General features: G+C 43.1%; 1 protein-coding gene across 1 annotated transcript; it reads left to right on the forward strand.

Moving 5' to 3' along the window:
- The first annotated feature begins 443 nt into the window (after nt 1–443).
- LOC306733110 (protein Tob1-like) lies at nt 444–3,942 on the forward strand. The gene is made up of 2 exons (XM_079214304.1): nt 444–642; nt 1,734–3,942. The coding sequence occupies exon 2, from the start codon at nt 1,905–1,907 to the stop codon at nt 2,934–2,936; it is 1,032 nt and encodes a 343-aa protein (XP_079070430.1). The 5' UTR covers nt 444–642; nt 1,734–1,904; the 3' UTR covers nt 2,937–3,942.
- The last annotated feature ends 13,965 nt before the right edge of the window (nt 3,943–17,907 follow it).

Genomic DNA, 17,907 nt, shown 5'->3' on the forward strand with positions numbered 1-17,907 from the left:
GAGCACAGAGGATCTTTAAGAAGGCTTGGCTTCACTTGAAACAAAACCAGTGTAGACCTGTCAGTCTTTTACCCTTCAACCATGATGGTGTTACGTTGTATTTAACGGTGTTACAGGAGTATGTTTCCCCGAACGAGGCCATCGAACGATAGTTTAGCTAAAAGCCTGCTTGAATAAAATAGTCCCAGAGCACATTAAAGACAAACCACTACCGTAAATAGAACCCTGCTGTTGATTGAGCACAAAGCTATCCAATCACAGCTGTAGTCGGGGCGGTTATCGATGACGATGCCGCGCTCGGCCAATAGAAACACGTTACTGGGTGTTGACCTCTGTGAGCCGCATCACCACCTCCTTCATGTCCGTGGCGGAGGACTACTATAAAAACAAACCAGCCCAAGTTTTAAAGGGCAGAGTTGTAAAAAACTCCCAGGCAGCGGGGAGTTAGCTTGCAAGCCTGTTAATCGGAATTTCGACTGTACCCCCACGGAAGCAACGCCTGGAGCTTTATAAAGACGAAGACGACGGCTACGTCATTTTGTATCTTCTTTAGAAAGTAACACTAGAGGCTGTACAATAATAACGCCTGCTGGAGCAGACTCTGGCTATTGAAAGAAAAAACAATCTGCTGTGAATTTCCATGTAAGTAAATATTAACTTGACATCAGCATTAACATTTGTTTATTCGTACAATGAAACGGTTTTGTTTTAGTATACCCTAATGCTTCTCAAACTGCCACCTAATGGTGTTATTGAACAGTCTCACGGTCCAATATTCAGTCTGTCCAGCAGCCTTTCGCTAAATTGGATGCTAATCGGCTTGCTGTCATCAACACGGCCGTTAGTACAGACTGAAGCGAATTTTCCTATTTTCTCGCGGTCACCGTGACGTGACCGTGTTTGCTGTCCGTGCCCGCGAGCTGACGCCGATAACTGGCCGGTCAAGCTAAACGTTAACCGTATCTGTCTTCCAGATGGCTAGCAAGCTACATTTCGGTTCACACCCTCCATTCAGTCGGCCAGCTAATGCTAGTCGGTCGGTTATATCGAAACTGCGCGTGACGAGAAAGAGAGCCAGTTTTTGTTTTGTTGTTCCTTTTTCCCGTATTCTTTGCCACTGTCGTCGTGTAAATTACGTGAGTGTCTTTTGCTCTGTCGTAGAAAAGGGCTTTACAGCCGTGGCTAGACTTTGAATGGTGATTATGTAACAGCAGTCCCAAGCTTGTACGTGCTCCTCTCTGCCCACCGTGTAGCTCAGTCGGTGCACGGGAAAACCCTTGAATATCTTGGTTAATTTTTAAACAAAGTAATACTATAATTGTATATGTTTTATTATCCTACGCACGAGGAAATACTTATGCCCGAACATGTCCCTGAGCCAAAATGAGGCAATCGAAAAATCATTCTGACTTGACAGCAGGCATCAGATCCTCCAGCCTCCGTAGAGGTCAACCGTGCTCTCGTATTTGTGTCACAGCAGACCGCTGGGGAACACACACTGCTGACACGTCTCTGAGTCAGTGGCCTCTGTTTATTTATAGCTGTTTATGTTGTACAGCTGAGATGCAGCACTGGCTGGTGGGGGGTGAGAGTTATCAGAAGCCAATACAGATGAAACGTCATGGAGTGTATTGATGTTTTAGTTTTATATTTACTTTATTTCGTATTTTAATTTGTTTTACTCCAAATGGCTTTATCTACTAAATGTCTTTCCCCTTTTCTCTCCGTTTCAGGATCTTAAACCCAGTTGCAGGAAGGATATTCATTTTGGCAACAAGCACTCAAGAGTTTTTTATTTTTTCATTAATCACTGCTGCCGTGCAGGTTTTTTAGCGACTCTCCGAAAAAGCAACTCTGTTGTGACGGGAGAAGGAAAACAAATTTGCCTCGCCTCTGAAGCAGCTATGCAGCTTGAAATTCAAGTAGCACTCAACTTTATTATTTCCTATTTGTACAACAAACTCCCTCGGCGACGTGTGAATATCTTCGGCGAGGAACTCGAGAGGCAGCTGAAGAAGAAATATGAAGGCCACTGGTATCCGGATAAGCCATACAAAGGTTCAGGGTTTAGGTGCATCCACGTAGGGGAGAAGGTGGACCCTGTGGTGGAGCAGGCAGCCAAAGAGAGTGGGCTGGACATCGAAGATGTCCGGAATAATCTCCCTCAGGACCTTAGTGTATGGATTGACCCGTTTGAGGTGTCCTACCAGATTGGGGAGAAGGGACCAGTCAAGGTGCTTTACGTGGACGATAACAATGAGAACGGGTCGGAGCTGGACAAAGAGATCAAGAACAGCTTTAACCCTGAGGCCCAGGTTTTCATGCCGATCAGTGACCCCGTTGGGGCTTCATCAGAGTCCAGCTCCCCCTCGCCTCCTTTCGGGCAGTCTGCTGCCGTGAGCCCCTCATTCATGCCCCGCTCCACCCAGCCCTTAACCTTCACCACTGCCACCTTCGCTGCCACCAAATTCGGCTCCACAAAAATGAAGAGCAGTGGCCGCGGCAGCAACGGCAACAACAACCCCGCCGCCGCCGCCACCACCACCACCAACAACAGCGGCGGCAGTAGCAGCAAGGTGGCCCGCACTTCCCCCACCAGTAACTTGGGACTGAATGTCAACACCCTACTGAAGCAGAAAGCCATCTCCACCTCCATGCACTCGCTGTATGGGCTGGGCCAGCAGCAGAAGGCCTCCGCTCTCTCCCCTAACGCCAAGGAGTTTGTGTTCCCCAGCCTCCAGGGTCAGGCCAGCCCTGGAGCCGTGTTTCCCGGGGAGGGCTCCCTGGGTCTCAGCCCCCTGCAGTACAACAATGCCTTTGACGTGTTTGCAGCCTACGGAAGCCTCAACGACAAGTCCCTCATGGATGGCCTCAACTTCAGTCTGAGCAACATGCAGTATTCTAACCAGCAATTCCAGCCGGTCATGGCTAACTAAACTCATCACAACGATGTTATTTATGAATGATGGTGAAGGAAAAACAAAGAGAAGGAAAAACAAAACGCACACTTGGAGGAAAAAAACCCTGGACTTTCAAATAGTATCTAGTCAGTCAAGCGCATGTGCCCAAGGGTGTTTTACTGTGCCCCTTGAGTTTGTTTCTACTTAAAGCTTGTACAAACACATCCAAGCTTGGTTACTTCAATTCAACATGCATCGTTGTTTTTCTTTCTTTTTTGCCAACCAAGCACAATTTTTTTTTTTTTTTTTTTTTTTTTTTTTTTACCATGTTGAGAAAATACTCCAAAAAATAAATATATAAAAATACAAGCTTCAAGTTTTGGCCTCTTACAGTATTTTACAGGTGGTAAGACGAGGCTGATTTTTATGAATTGGCACTACTAAGTGGGGTTACTTGGTCTTTTTCTAATTGTATAATTTAATTTAGTACAGAGTTTGTAAGATATCAGAGTATATATTGTTTCTATGACATGGTGTTGCATTTATATCTTTTTACTACTCCAGTGATCTGTGATGGCTGCAGCAGCTTTTCCTTATTTTTTTCTTTTTTAAAAAGATAATTGTTAAAGAAACCCATCTTTTAAAAAAGAAGAAAAAAAAAAAGTACATCAAATATTCTCACGATTATGTACAGAGTATTCCTTTAGTTGTGGGATTCAAGTGTAGGAATATTTGCTTTTTTCTGAAAGATGAATTGTATTTTCTGTTAAGAGGTTAAAGATTTTGCTATACAATGGACAAAATGTAATCGTATGAATATTAATTTTGTACCTACATTGTGCAATACTTGATTAAAAAAAAAAAAAAAATACGGTATAACAAAGTATTTTGAGTCAGTGTCTTACATGTCAAGAGGGACTGAAATAGTTTATATTGTTAAGTTTGTATTAAATGCTTAAAAATTATATGCTTGTCTTTATTTTTTTTAATTTCATATTTGCACCCTGGTCTTTTTAATAAAATAAACTCCAGTTGAACATGATCTGTGGAGAGCCCGACTTCTTTATTGCCTGTTCAAATGTATCGATTGCTTCTTTTCTTTGTGGCTACTTGTTCAATTGGGCAATCCTCTCTGCCTGAGCAGATGATCGTGGTGACGGTCACATGCTAGGAGTTGCCACTGTGTCATGAGGGCAACTTGAGGTTAACAAACTGTCTCGTTGCCACGTGACATCACAGCTGAGAAGACGAGCAGAGAGCAGTTTGTGACTCTGTCGCGTTGCATTGAGTCCGTCTTTGTCTATTTCAGGGTGGCCATGTGTCGGTGCGATATGTTTCGGGAAAACATCAATTACTGTCACGGGGGAGAGGGTGTCGAAATCTGTCCTTGGGTGTCACGAGAAGGAAAGGAACACACTAAACATTTACTAATGTTTGGAGTCACCAAAGACTTTTATCACATTTGCATCTCTGAGACTCAAAGGTCTGAGGAGGATGTGGCTTTGTGTGTTCAATTCCTCCGCCCCCCTTTGTCAAAGACTTGCTATGTAAACAGAGGTGTCATTACGGCTGAACAAACCCACCCGGCACAACGCAACTAAAGCCTGTTTAAGGTGCTCATAAATGACTTTATTATACGAGTGTTTATTTTTTTAAGTACCTGACCCAATGCCAAATACTGAAGTGCCCTTTATAGCGCCATTATGTCATTCTGGAGCTTGTTTCACATGAAAGGCTACATTAAGTAACGGTGCTGTTACACTTCTGTAGTGGTGGAACGGTCGCTCATCCTGGGCTTGACTGACGGTGCCAGTACAACGGTACAATATTGTAAAAATACTCTGTTTGAAAATTATTCTTAAATCAAAATAAGCAATATCAGTTTAAAGTAACGATGTGCTCTGGAACTTATTTTAGGTGGTTAATACTGATGTGTACATGAGACGTGTAAAGGATTTTACTGGTTGACATGGTGCTTGTGTTAATGTTTAACACAGTTGGCTAGCTAGAGTAAATCTTCGGGTTCGTAAGATTATTATTATATTATTTGAGATTATTAAATCTGAACAGTAGTTCACCATTTTGGGAAGTATAAACTCTTCGCTTTCTTGCCTAGGAATGGACGAGAAGAACATCTGCACAGTAAACAATAGGAAAGATGTGTCATCAGCCGGTTAGCCTAGTTTAGCATAAAGACAGGAAACTGTCGCTCTGTCTGAAGCTAAAGAAAAAACGTGACTACCGTGCCAATTATTAGGATCTTGTTTTTTAAATTTGCACTAAAAGGTTTTATTTAACAGGGATTATATGCTGTTTTCACTGTGACAGGGAGTTGTTTTCACACTGTCTGAAAAAAATGCCAAATGTTCGTCTCTAATATTTTACAAGTCTGAAATGCAACTAGACCCTGCTTGTTTTGTAAAGAGCTCATGAGACAGAGGTTCAAATGCACTGTATGTTGGAAGATTATCATACATTTGTTATGCAAACTCAATCTGAAAAATATGGCTGTCAGATAGATGTGTTGGCATAAATGAAGCATAAAATGTAAATACTGAAGTAAAGCACAGGTACCTCAATGTTGTATTTAAGTACAGCCCTGGTGTAAATGTGCTTAGTTAATTACCGCTATAGAATTCCTGTATCATCATGTAGGTGCTTCACATAAGGCCCATAAGGCCATAAGTGCTGCAACCTATACAAAGAATAAATGCTTCATATGGAGATTGAGATTGGCCTCAAATATAGAGACATTGCAAATTAGGCAGGGGATCAGCTAGCTAGCTCCTAGGGGCTTTGTTGGGAGGAGAAAGAGCGGCAGCACAGGAAACTGGCCAATAATCAGGGGCTGTTTCAAATTGAAATGGCGGCAACAGAAGGTTTGCTGATACCGGACCACTCCGCACTCCCCACCGGATCAGCTGGCTTTCTGTTGCTGCAGTTACACAGGTTAGACCCAGTGCTGGTACAGATCTCTATGACCCCCGGGTTCAGGGTTTTGCTCTGTCTGAATTTGAGTTGCTGCAGTTGCTAACTCAGGGTCCGTCTCAAGGTCTACCGCACTCTCCTCCCGGTGAAGTGGACCTTCAACAACAACTTTTGGGACCCAATGATAAGTGTTCATACTGGGAATTTGGTTTACCTTAAAAAAAAAAAGATCTGCTAATTTATTGACATCTCTGTCCCCAATTTAAGTCTATCAGGAAACACAATGGCATCTCGTGACGGTCCAAGCAATTGTAATTACATGGTATTGCCTCTATGGAAATTGGGTTCAAAGCCCAATGCTCTTACTGGGGCCTTAATGCGCTATGTACGACAAACAGTAAATTCATAAAATTGAGTGCCCCCTTATTACTATTTTTTCAAGCTACTATAGCTGTCATGAAGACCAAAAATTCAATAATTGTGCAAAAGAACTTTTTTAGTTTTTCAACCTTTGATTATGTATTTCCCTTTAATATTATTGATGTCCCTTTCTGGGGCTAGGTATACTAATTAACTGAGTCAGTCTGTTCCAGATAAACAATTTTAGTCCTCGTCGCAAGTTGTCACTTTTCAATAAGTCTGGCAGAGCCCTGCAGCCTGAGCGGCAAACCATATTCAAAACACATTCACACACACACACACACACGGACATATTTACACACAGAGACACACCGTTTCACATGACCACCCCAGCCCTCTGCGATAAACAGCCAACAGATGGTCTGGTGTCACACCAGCTGGGAGACTCCCAGGGTGTGGGGTGTTGCCTTGCTGAGACTCCATCTTGTCGGTTCCAGAGCGTGCTCTCCCCCCTTTGCCTCTGGGAAATACATTCCTGAAACTAGCTTCACATATTACACGCAGGCCCTAAAGCTAATTGGCTGCCGCTCAACCTTCTCAGCAAGAAAGTGAACAAGGTTAAATATATTTAAATATTGGCATTTGTCTGAATCTGCTAACCCTAAAAAATAATACTTGATGTCAAGTTTTTGAAATGGGACAACTTGAAATTACCCACTGGAAATATTCAGAAAGGGGGAATCTAAGAACACTTGCTTTCTTGCCGAGAGTTGGATGAGAAGATTAATATCAATCTCGCCTGCACACTAAATATGAAGCTGCTTACAATTACTGAAGCAAACGGCAATGGAAAGAATTAGGCTGGATTATGTCGCCACATTGGCAGACTTTCTCCCCTTCTTCAAACATGCACTCATATCAAACCTCTATTTGAGGATCCAAATGGCTGATACGCTGTAAACACAGTGTTTACGAGGCAAAGGGCAAGCCGGAGTGAGTCATCCTAAAGTGCAGATGATACATCTCAGTTGTGTTTGAGCAACGCTAGTTATCACGTCCAGCAAAGACAGATGGGTCCAAGTATTTTAGCACACGGCCAGGGAACAGAGAGAGGAGCTGGGAGCATGCTTTGAGCTTTGAGCATGTTTTGGGTCGTAGTTGACAGCAGATGAGGATTTTGGATCATTAGGAAAATGACCCAATTTCCATTCTGTCATTGAGCGTGGACAGGTGCCGGTAGGTTTTGACCTTCATGCTTCTATATTAAGCCTGTGATCGGAGCTGTTGCCTTCATGAACGTTAGGTAGCGAGGTTAGCACCTGTTCCTGGTTGTTGAGTTTGGCCTGAACATTGAAGCGGTGACCTTTCAGCGGCCCGGGGGCCAGAGATACTGCCGCATGAGCATAGAAGCATATCTGCAATTCAAAGAAGCTCAACATTTCACTTGATTGAAAGGGGGAGAAAAAAAAAGAAAGACAAGAGAGAGGGGAAGATAAAGAGGGTATATACTGTATATATACATATATTTAAAAAAGCTCTATCCAGTCTGTGTTTTTCGCTGATAAACCCGTAGCTGAGACTTTAATGAATACAAGCTGTGATGTGCTTGGCCAGGACAGAACCTTCAGTCAGCCGCTGCTTTCAAGTGCTGCCAAGTCATTTTAGTGGGGATCATCCATTTCGACCCTATCCTTATTCCAAGCCAGACAATCATTCGACCTAAAAGCACCACGTCTCCGCAATATGGAGTCTTAATCCATATTTCATTGTGGCTCCGTGAGCTTGAGAGTAAAAAAAAAGAAAAGAAGCAAGAGCTGAGATGCATTGTTACCATTGCACTTTCATGCCTCCTCGGCGGGCCTCCACTTCTCTGTTTGTTTTGGTTTTGAAGGCGCAGTTGAAGGTTGCAGTGCCGAAAGGGTGTTGCACACTTCAGTAGGTTTAAAAATAGCCCTTGCAGGGTGTCTGCGTCATCGCAGGAGAATCCTCACCTCGCATGCTACCCCTCCCCCCTTCACAGCAGCCAACCTGTGCCTGACACTTCACAGCAGGGACGACTTGGTATGCTAATACGGCATTGGAACAAATTCTTTCCCCTCGCACCTGCATCATCGCCTGCACTGACGTAAGAGGAATGACAACCTCTGTTGAGGAAGCTACTATGTAGGGTACCCTGTCCCTCTCGAGTCACGAAGAGAACCCGGAAGAAGGCAGACGGGGTCGACGGAAAGAGACGCGTGAATAGAAAAGACAGGGACAAAAGGAGGGAGATACGCAGATGGTTTTTTTTCTGACTGCACTCCATGTAGCCATGACAACACATCTCCTTCACCTTTTCCATGCTGATAATGGCTTGCTGAAGCAGAAAGGAAGCTGATGAATGAGGGCCCAGCAATTCACTAAAGGCAAATAAATGCAATTTGTGTCAATGATTTCCACAGATCTCCGTGCTATCGGTTTATTTTGATCTCTATGGTATAGAGATATATATAGAGAGAGAGATATCCAACAAATCGTCGTACGAGGATACGTTGAATACTGAGTAGTGGGAGAGCCCAAGTGAGGCACAGGGGATACAAAAAGTGTACCACTGATGAGTACATAAAAAAAAAGATTCACCTCAAAGGTGAGGTTTGCACCTCACCATTGTTTGGACAAACATGTAATTCTTCACATTTTTGAGTGATTCATGAAAAAACTAAAATGTAACAAGTTCGTCATGGAAGTAATTATTCGTTGCAGCCACAGTTCTAACGCCCTTTCAACATGAAGTACACCTATAAAAGTGATAACATTTTCAAGAGAAAATATGCCTCTGTTTTTTACCTTGGGTGAACCAACCCTTGGAGACATTTTAGAGACTGCATCTATGATATTCCAGCCACTGATCGGTATCTCTACACATTCACAGACGTCCCGTTGTGATGAGGTACGGTTTCTATGGCTGCATGACTCCAGGCAAGCCTCACTTGGTGGTGTGTTTGAGAATGACCGAGCGGAGAGGCGCTGATGTAGATGGCTTTGGAGTAATACATCTCTCTCTCACACACATACATGCGCACACACACACACACACACACACACACACACACACACACACACACACACACACACACACACACTCACACACACTCACTCACACACACACACACACACACACACACACACACACACACACACACACACACACACACACACTGCTCCCATATATCTCCCTCTCTATTCCCGACTCGTCCTGAACCCCCATCACTCTCTCCAGGGCCTGGGAAGTTTCTCCTGTATTTGATGTCCCCCCCGCCCCCCGTCTGTGTAATTTAATCTCAGCAAGTCCCTGCAGCTCTCTCTGACCATAAACCTCTGCTCTAATAATAGGAAGCCCAGGCACTGTCTCCCCTCTAATCTCTGCCTGTGTGTCTGCTCTTGCCTCTGCACCGTAGAGATAAGGCCGCATTTGTTTTGGCCACCGACAACTTTCCCTCACAAATTGCAATAGTGATACCGAATTCTGGCAGGTGGTTAGAATAAGGAACACCAGACCGTTAAACCATTCCTGTTTCGTGTGACTTTGCTGTTTCTGTGCCGACCTTCTATTGTGTGTGCTATCGGAAGACTGATGGGGCACATGGTACCAGTGTTAGTGTAGCACATAGTGCAGCGTTAAGGCACGAGAGAGGAATTTAAACTGATTAAACGGTTAAGAAGTGTCTCTGTTGGCTTTCAAAGCTCTTGTCATGCGTGTCTGGAGCGTCCTGTACTTCCCACGCTCAGCTGTGGTCTATTGGGGGCAAATTAAAAAACGTGTCTTCCAAACTAGGTTTTCTCATGCTTTACTTTTTGTAGTCACACGGGTCTGAGAGGATTGGCATCATCTTATCGCCTTTCCAAAACAGGGGTTTTGCCTGCTGTAGCATGTTCTGCATGATCTGTTGGCTTACTGACTATATACACATAGCTTGAAACCCAAACAGCACATCAGTAGTTACTTTGTGGGATTGGAGGTTCCATGAGAAAAATGCCCATTCATGATGCACATTTCCACTGTGTGAGAGCCAAGATGCTACTATAGTAGAGTTTAGAATAACGTTAGCGGCTTGTTTAGCGCTTTACTGCAGTTGAGAACGCTTAAACTCCAACAACGAGGCCAAAAGTGTTATGTTTGCGAAAAATTCATCAGCGAATTCTCTTTCTCAAATAACTTTTCCCTTACATATGTTTAAGCACTTGGAAATACATACATGCACTCACATTTTTCTGGGACAGTTAGCTTTAGCTTAAATCTTTAAACATTATATCATGTTATCAGCCCATTTAAGACCCTTTTACAGGGTCCTGCTTTTAAAACAAGTCTGGAAACAGTGAAAAGTCAGACGGAGACAGAGTTTTTTGCCAGCTCACTTATTTTAGCTAACTGGCTCCAGCTGATTAGATCTGCTTGGGACATTTCAGATGAAAAATAAGACAATCAGTGGCTGAGCATGAGAAGACCGATCACGTGTCCAATGACAAGGGCGGATGAATATCAGTATTGTGCACCGGTTGCCATGTGTTTCTGTACGTGACGTGAGCGACAGACGGAGAGCCAACCACCCCAAGATGACTCATCACTGGAGAATTCCTTTCTCCGATAGATAGAGGCCAGTTAAAGTGTGGTCAGACAGCTGCTCCGGGGAGTATTAAGAAAACCGTCCATCACTGTTCCTTTGCCTGCGCTTCTCCCATTCCTTCTCATGATTTTAATGGGCTGATGGGATGAGAAGTGATCAGGAGGACAGATGAGCTGAGAACAGATGTGAAAGCTGCCTGCTTCCAAACATAATAAGTGTTTGCTTTTGGAATAGAGCAGGTGAGGTTGTTTGAGCGAAGACGTTTATCAAAGTGCTCTTTGTTTATCCACATTCAGGCGACATCACCCCAACGCTATGTTTGATTTATGGCTCTCGTGAAAATATATATGCGGCTCCTGCCTCTGTCATATTCCTCTCGGAGAAGAGAGGTGCAGCACTTCCCACAGTTTAAATATTTCACCAGCCGGGAGAGTAAATGGCATTCTGATGCGCTATACGATATTCGGCGAAAGGTCAAGGTGGAATGGAAAGATTCACATCTGTGCCGATTTTAGGACTCCTCAAGAGCAAGCACTGCTGGGAAATCTGTCAGCCTCAGATCATTGCTCTGCGGGGTCGATACAGCTTTCATTCCACTACTCCAACTCCCAGCCTTTCAGCAATATTGACCCATCTGATGTCTTCTTAGACTTGTGGCCCCTGAGGATGAACAAATCCCCCCCCCCCCCACTTTGGAATATAGTTTCTTATAGTTAACATTGTTGTCACAACCGTTGTCAATTGAATGTGCACAAGCGTTTAAAGGAGTTTCAGTTCATCATACTTTAGTATCTATCTTTAGAAACATAGTGATACAGACATTCAAAGAATGTCCTCTCCACCTCCTCCTTTGTTGGCCTGACAATGACGTGCACTCCTTCACAGATTGCACGGGTTACAGCTACTGACCTGCCTCTTTTGCACTCTTCTGCATTCTTGTGATTCCTTCAAGGCGAATGTTCGACACGCTCAAACGATGACACACATTCAAGGCCAACACTCACTCGTCCTCCCACGTGGTTTGGATTAGAGCCTTTTAACAACCGCACAATGTCTGACTGCTGCTGTAAACCACAAGGGAAGCTATTATAAGGGAGTGAGATAGGATAAGGGAAAGTGCTGCTATGTAGAAAGACCAACGTGAAGTGCAACAAGTGCGGCTGGGTGCTAATTGGAAGACTATTTCCAGTGTTTTACAACCTTCTTAATGATCTATGAGGATAACATCTGTAACTCCTGAGATGTGTCAACCCAATGACGTCACCATTGTGATGGTGACATCACATTTATCCATTGCCTGCATAGAATTTTGCACAGATATTTTTCTGTTTGTCTGTATATTGTAAATAGTGTTCTTTTTATGTTATTTATTTCCGATACCTCTGGGTTCCTTGTAACCAGCATTCAGAGTGGAAGGTAAAGGAACTTTTTTTTTTAAACTGCGCATATACAACTCAGAATTTGTTTTTGCCGTTGTATGTTTCTGCAAACCAAGGGAATGTTGACATTTCTCAACAAAAAAAGTTTCATAATTATGTTTCATATTGGCCTCGTATCACTTTTGCAGAAACGCACAATGACACGTGGTTAACGTTGTGAAACGCTTGTTTAGGTTTAGGCAACAAAAGTTCTTGGCTAAAGTAACATAACTGTCGCATAAACAACTGATACCCTTAGAGGACTTTCTTACGTAGTGTTACGTAACAACATGTACATGGACATTGGTCTCCTGGGTGGAAGCCCTGTGTTTGTTTGACCCATTCACCACAACTCCCACCTGACCTTTGGAGACTTTCTTGCTCGTTATCACAACTCGACATAACAATCAATAACGATTGCTCAACATACTTCGTCACTAGCCCTGCGGGTCGCTCGCTGTACATTACATACAAACTGGTCAAGAAGGGCAGCAATGTGCTGGGGTGTCCACTGGATGCGGTGGAGGTGGTGGGAGACAGAAGGATGATGATGATGAACAACACCTCCTCGGAGAGGTACCGCCACTTTACCCCTATGCTGCTGTAATCCTGCAAATTTCCCCACTGCGGAACTAATAATGGAATATCTTATCTTATCTTATACACTGACCTAATGCTAACTAAAAAAGATATACGAAGTTTGCGGAAAACCTTCAGTGCCAACATTTTTTCCTGCCAACTTGGCTGGCATTTGACAGTAAAGCTTTAATTTATAGATAGCGAAGTCCTTTTTTCCTAGGCAGCATCTTGAACAAAGAAGTATGAAACTTTGAACTATGCAAGCCGTGTCACATTATCAGCTCTTTAGTCAAAACAACCACTTCACCAACACAAACAACCATGTCTCCAAAAAGCCTTCATATACTTATTTTGCTAATTATATTTTAAGGAAAATTGTAAAGTCAGTCAGGATCATATTAATAATCTATATGCTTATACAATAATTAAGAATGTTTGACTTTATTTGGAGTTAAAGTTTAAGTAAACGCACCCCAAATGTTGGCGGTAATCTCTCATTGCTCAGAAACACTTTTTTGAAAACCCATCCGAACATCTGCCTGTTCATGTTTCTTGCCCCAAACTTCTTTTTAGCGATATCGCCATTTCCCCAGATCTCAGCAATGACCTTTGTGTGGTTATAATGTTGTTGTTAAACCTACAAAAACGAGAGCCAGGATGTTATAAGACAAAATTGCCCTTTAAGCTTTCATGATCTGGAAAACACATTGTTGTTGATATAACACACCTAATTTACGAAATAAATTATACCAAATCCCCAATCCTCTTCCATCTTGTACCTTCTGTCATGTAGTATGGAGGGGCCCGAGGCCAAATCCATAGAAATCTGTGATGAGAGTGGATTTCATCACGCGTAATGAGTGTGGAGTAAATGTTTACTAGCCCCGTAACACCCATTTGAGTTGTTCACTTTTGTAAAAAAAAAGAAAAAAAGGCAGAACTGTGCTCTGAAGATACGCATGCAATCCATCTGCAAGCGGGGAGTGATACTTTGAAATTGCATAACCACTTTAACTTAACTTTCATGCGGCAGCAGAATTTTTAAAATAACTTGCATTAGACATGCAGTAGAGCTGTGAGCCGAGTAGCACTGTAAAATTCACTTTTTCAAAAGCCTGCGAGTGTGCGTCTGTGTCTGTCTGTGTGTGTGTGTGTGTGTGTGTGTGTGTGTGTGTGTGTGTGTGTGTGTGTGTGTGTGTGTGTGTGTGTGTGTTCAAGCCAAACTGTTTCTCGGGCATTAAGATTCTCATTACAGGATCAGCTCTTTCATCCTTGGGTTCAAAGCGCCGCCCTAGCCAACGGCAGTGGGCGAGCAGATACATACTACCATTTGATGGGGTGGTGTTAGTGTGTGTGTGTGTGTGTGTGTGTGTGTGTGTGTGTGTGTTGTGTGTGTTGTGTGTGTGTGTGTGTGTGTGTGTGTGTGTGTGTGTGTGTGTGTGTGTGAATGTCGGGCAGAACCCTGGGCGAGGACTAGTTTCTGGATTATGTCACCACAGTGGTAGGGAGCATCCAGTGTCTGCATTCAGGCATGTGTCGTCGGCGGGTGAAGAACAGTGCCGCAAACCAGATGCCAACCGAGAGGCATTTAAAAAATACGGTGCAACTATTATTCCCACGTTGGCGGAAGAGTGTTTGCTCCCGTCTCTTTTCATCAGCAACTCGGGGGGGATCACGTTGCATATCAAAATGTTTTCATCCAATCAAGAGTTATTACGACTCCTACTCGCAGATATTGCTTTCTCTTTTGAACTGCATATAGCTCCTGCTGAAGCTAATCAATAGAGTTACATTCTGCTGCCGCGGGCCATCGGTGGGAAAATGAGCAGCTCTGTGCACAGCTGCTGACATCTGCCTGACGATGTAATGGAGTGGATGGGATTTCAGCTCTAAATCAACCTGATACGTGAGAGCATGTTTGGATGCAACTGATTGGGACTCTTTCTCTGGGTTGTGTGTGTTTGCATCTGTACCTCATCATTGTCCTCATTGTCCGGCTCCTTTGTGAACATGGGGATACAGAGCCGCGACGAGGGGGGCAGGGTATGTGTCAGGTGGTGTCGCCTTCCATCTTTCCATACTTTGACCTTCTGAGGTGACGTGCTCAGCTTGGCTGGGCCCCACATTTGTGTGTATGTGTGTGCATTGTTCTCACTCTGTGAGCCAATGAATCACTCCCAGCAACGGCTGCTGCCTTTGATGTACCGAGAGAAGGTCAATTCTGTCACCAAGGTCCTTCTATCTGGCCCTCAAACTCCCGTTCTTACAAAGAGGCAAAGCCGAAGCTGTGTCTGTCGACATTTAATGGATAGTTTGGATGTTTTGAAGTGCGGTGGTATGAGGTACAGCAGATGGCGGCCAGTTTAGAGAAACAGCGAGGGTTACCAGCATGGGAGCAAAGCAGTGTATCGCTGTGGAGATGGAGGTGGGGGACAGCAGAAAAACCAAAAAGAAAGACCCACCGTAAAAAAGATACACATCTGTTTCAGGGTCCACTATATTTAGAACATTTTCTTACATCAGACACCCCTTTCCAACAAGGGACTGAACTGAACGTGAACCTTATTATCGAGGCTCCCTTTAAAGCCCCATGAATCGATTGACAAAAACAGTGTAGATGAGTATCACTTTCAGTTCAGTTCCCCATGTATAAATTGTTGTAAATAGCGGACACATAATCTGTTATAGATCTGTTTAGGGGGCCTTCCTTTTAGGTGACTAAAATACATCTTACTGCCTCCCCCGTCTGTAGTAGTTAATTGCTTTGCTTCCGTACTGGTTTCTCCAAACTGGGGGCGCACCGACCACTTTAAATATTCCAAACTGTACTTTAAAACGTTCTTCATTTTATACTAAAAGACAATTTCTTAAATGTTATTGTTGACTAAAGCTGACTAAACTTCTTGATGTTTGTCAAGAAAGAGCATTATCTATCTTTTTGTATATATATATATATATATATATATATATATATATATATGCCCATACGCACACACAGTATGTGTCAGCAGAGACGTCACTAAATGGTTTGGTGACTACAAACATTATTGTAATTATAAACTGTCCTTCCCTTCCACCATTGCGGGTCTCAACATCTGATATTTTGGATTATTTTATATAGGGACAACAACACGTTCTTCCTCCCAACCCATCAAATACGGCAGCTTGATCAGTGGCCCTACACTTCAAACCATGATGCTCCACGTACCCCTCTACGTCAATTTTGCACGAGTTAGTCTTCGCTTGTTAGATGCATACACAGCCTTTTCCAAATACAGTTAGGTATAGGTTTGTTTGTTAGGCAACAAACTACTTGGTTAAGTTAAGGAAAAGCTTGTAATTTGTGTTTAAATTAGAAGAGATGTTCCAACACCATGTTCCGACACATGTGCCTCTGTTGCGGCTCCCTGAGGCTTTGACAAAAAAAAATATATACGTTTTTATTTTCTTCTTCTTCTTTTTTTTTGCCTAGTGGATAATCTTTCAAAGGGAACTCCTCTTATCTTGAAGTTTGAGGTGATATTGGGTCCTGAAAATTAAAATTAAAATATTTCTTTAACTAAAATGTGCGTCACATCCTATTATGTCGCTGTCAAGCCTCTTCCCCTGCAGGTGGCTAATCATGATTCACAGAGCCCCGCCCTCACTAAACTATCAACGGATAAATACAAAATAATAAAAGTCACGGAGAAAAGTAGAGCGTTTAATTCTGCGTGGACGTATTAATTTTCTTGCTGATATGTGGCGAGAAGTTAGCAAACAACAAAACATGTAATGTTGAAAGACTCTTCCAGAACAAACACACAGCATCTGCTGAAAAGTATCAAGCTGCAAAAGAGGGAAGAAGAGAGATTTCTCAACTGCTGCAGCAAACTGAGCAAAGTAAAAATACTTTCAGGAAGTGGATCACATCTCCAAACTCCACTACTGCTGCTGGTTCTGTGTCAGCTCATGAGACACTGAGGCGTCCGTTAGTAAAGACGGATCCGTCCTCCTCCGTTTGTGGTGCTCTAAAAGTCCGTAGTGAGGACGCTCAGTGTAAACGTAGCAAAAGATATGCGTTTTAAAATGGAAACCTTGCGTGAAGAGGACAGGTATCGAACCTGCTACCTTGTGATTACAGGGTGAACCCTCTACATGAGCTACAAATATAGATATAGTTATAAACAGGTAAAATAGCAATACAATGTCAACATTTGTCTTTATTCTTGTTCTATAATTTCATAAATATAACAAACTATAGTTTTTTGTACATATAATATGACTATATATAAAACTTTATAAGCTGTGATATCAAATAGCTTTTGCGGCTCCACTCAATTTCTATTGGGGTGAAAAAAAGGGCAAAATGGCTCTTTGGATATGAAAGGTTGTTGACCCCTTGGCTAACGTATCACTCTTTGATAGTACGTAGCGAGCTACTGAAATTGATCGCTGCGTCCAAAATCGATGATGGAAGTGCAGTATCGTTGAGCTGGATGTCGGTATCGGCCTGGATGTCGGTATCACCCCGACCTCCGCCCACAAGGACTTTGTCTGTCTTTATACTACATCATATGACTTCTGACCTCTTTTACTCCCGGTGCAACTTCGGCCACCTGTAGAGTCATAGTTTGAAGCATAGGACTGCCAACCAAGCTTCTGCATCTGATGCACTGGGAGTGAGAACAGGCTGCCACCACCATCTCCACCATCAGACCAAATGAGGGAATATCTTTTGGAAGAATGCTGTTTATCCCTTCAGCAGAGTCCTGAGACTTCGAGAATCTAAGCCTAAAGAGCACTCAAGCAGTTCTGGAGGCTTGTGGTGGACCAATCTTACTAGTACCTTGTGCTGGTTTGTTCTTCGTCTTCGATTTGTCAAGCCATATGCATATTGACTCCAAAAAAAAAAAGTGTTTGCAACACCAAATACACTTTTATTAAGAGTATGAAATAGATGTGTAGTTGTGGGAAAATGTCACAGATGACAAAAATGTTCCACGGCAGTTCTGGAGAAGGGTGTGGCTGCCTTTCATTTCCTCAAGCATGACTGCTCCTTTATTTGTACAGGTCTTACTCTCTGTCAGGACCTGATCAACCAGCTGAGTGTCTGTAGTGTTTGATAATCATCGTATG

This window comes from Taurulus bubalis, assembly GCF_910589615.1.
Source record: "Taurulus bubalis genome assembly, chromosome: 2".
Lineage (NCBI taxonomy): Eukaryota > Metazoa > Chordata > Actinopteri > Perciformes > Cottidae > Taurulus > Taurulus bubalis.

What these genes read in the sequence shown, in the direction of transcription:
- LOC306733110 (XM_079214304.1), top strand. Translation starts at nt 1,905, where the DNA reads ATGCAGCTTGAAATTCAAGTAGCACTCAACTTTATTATTTCCTATTTG.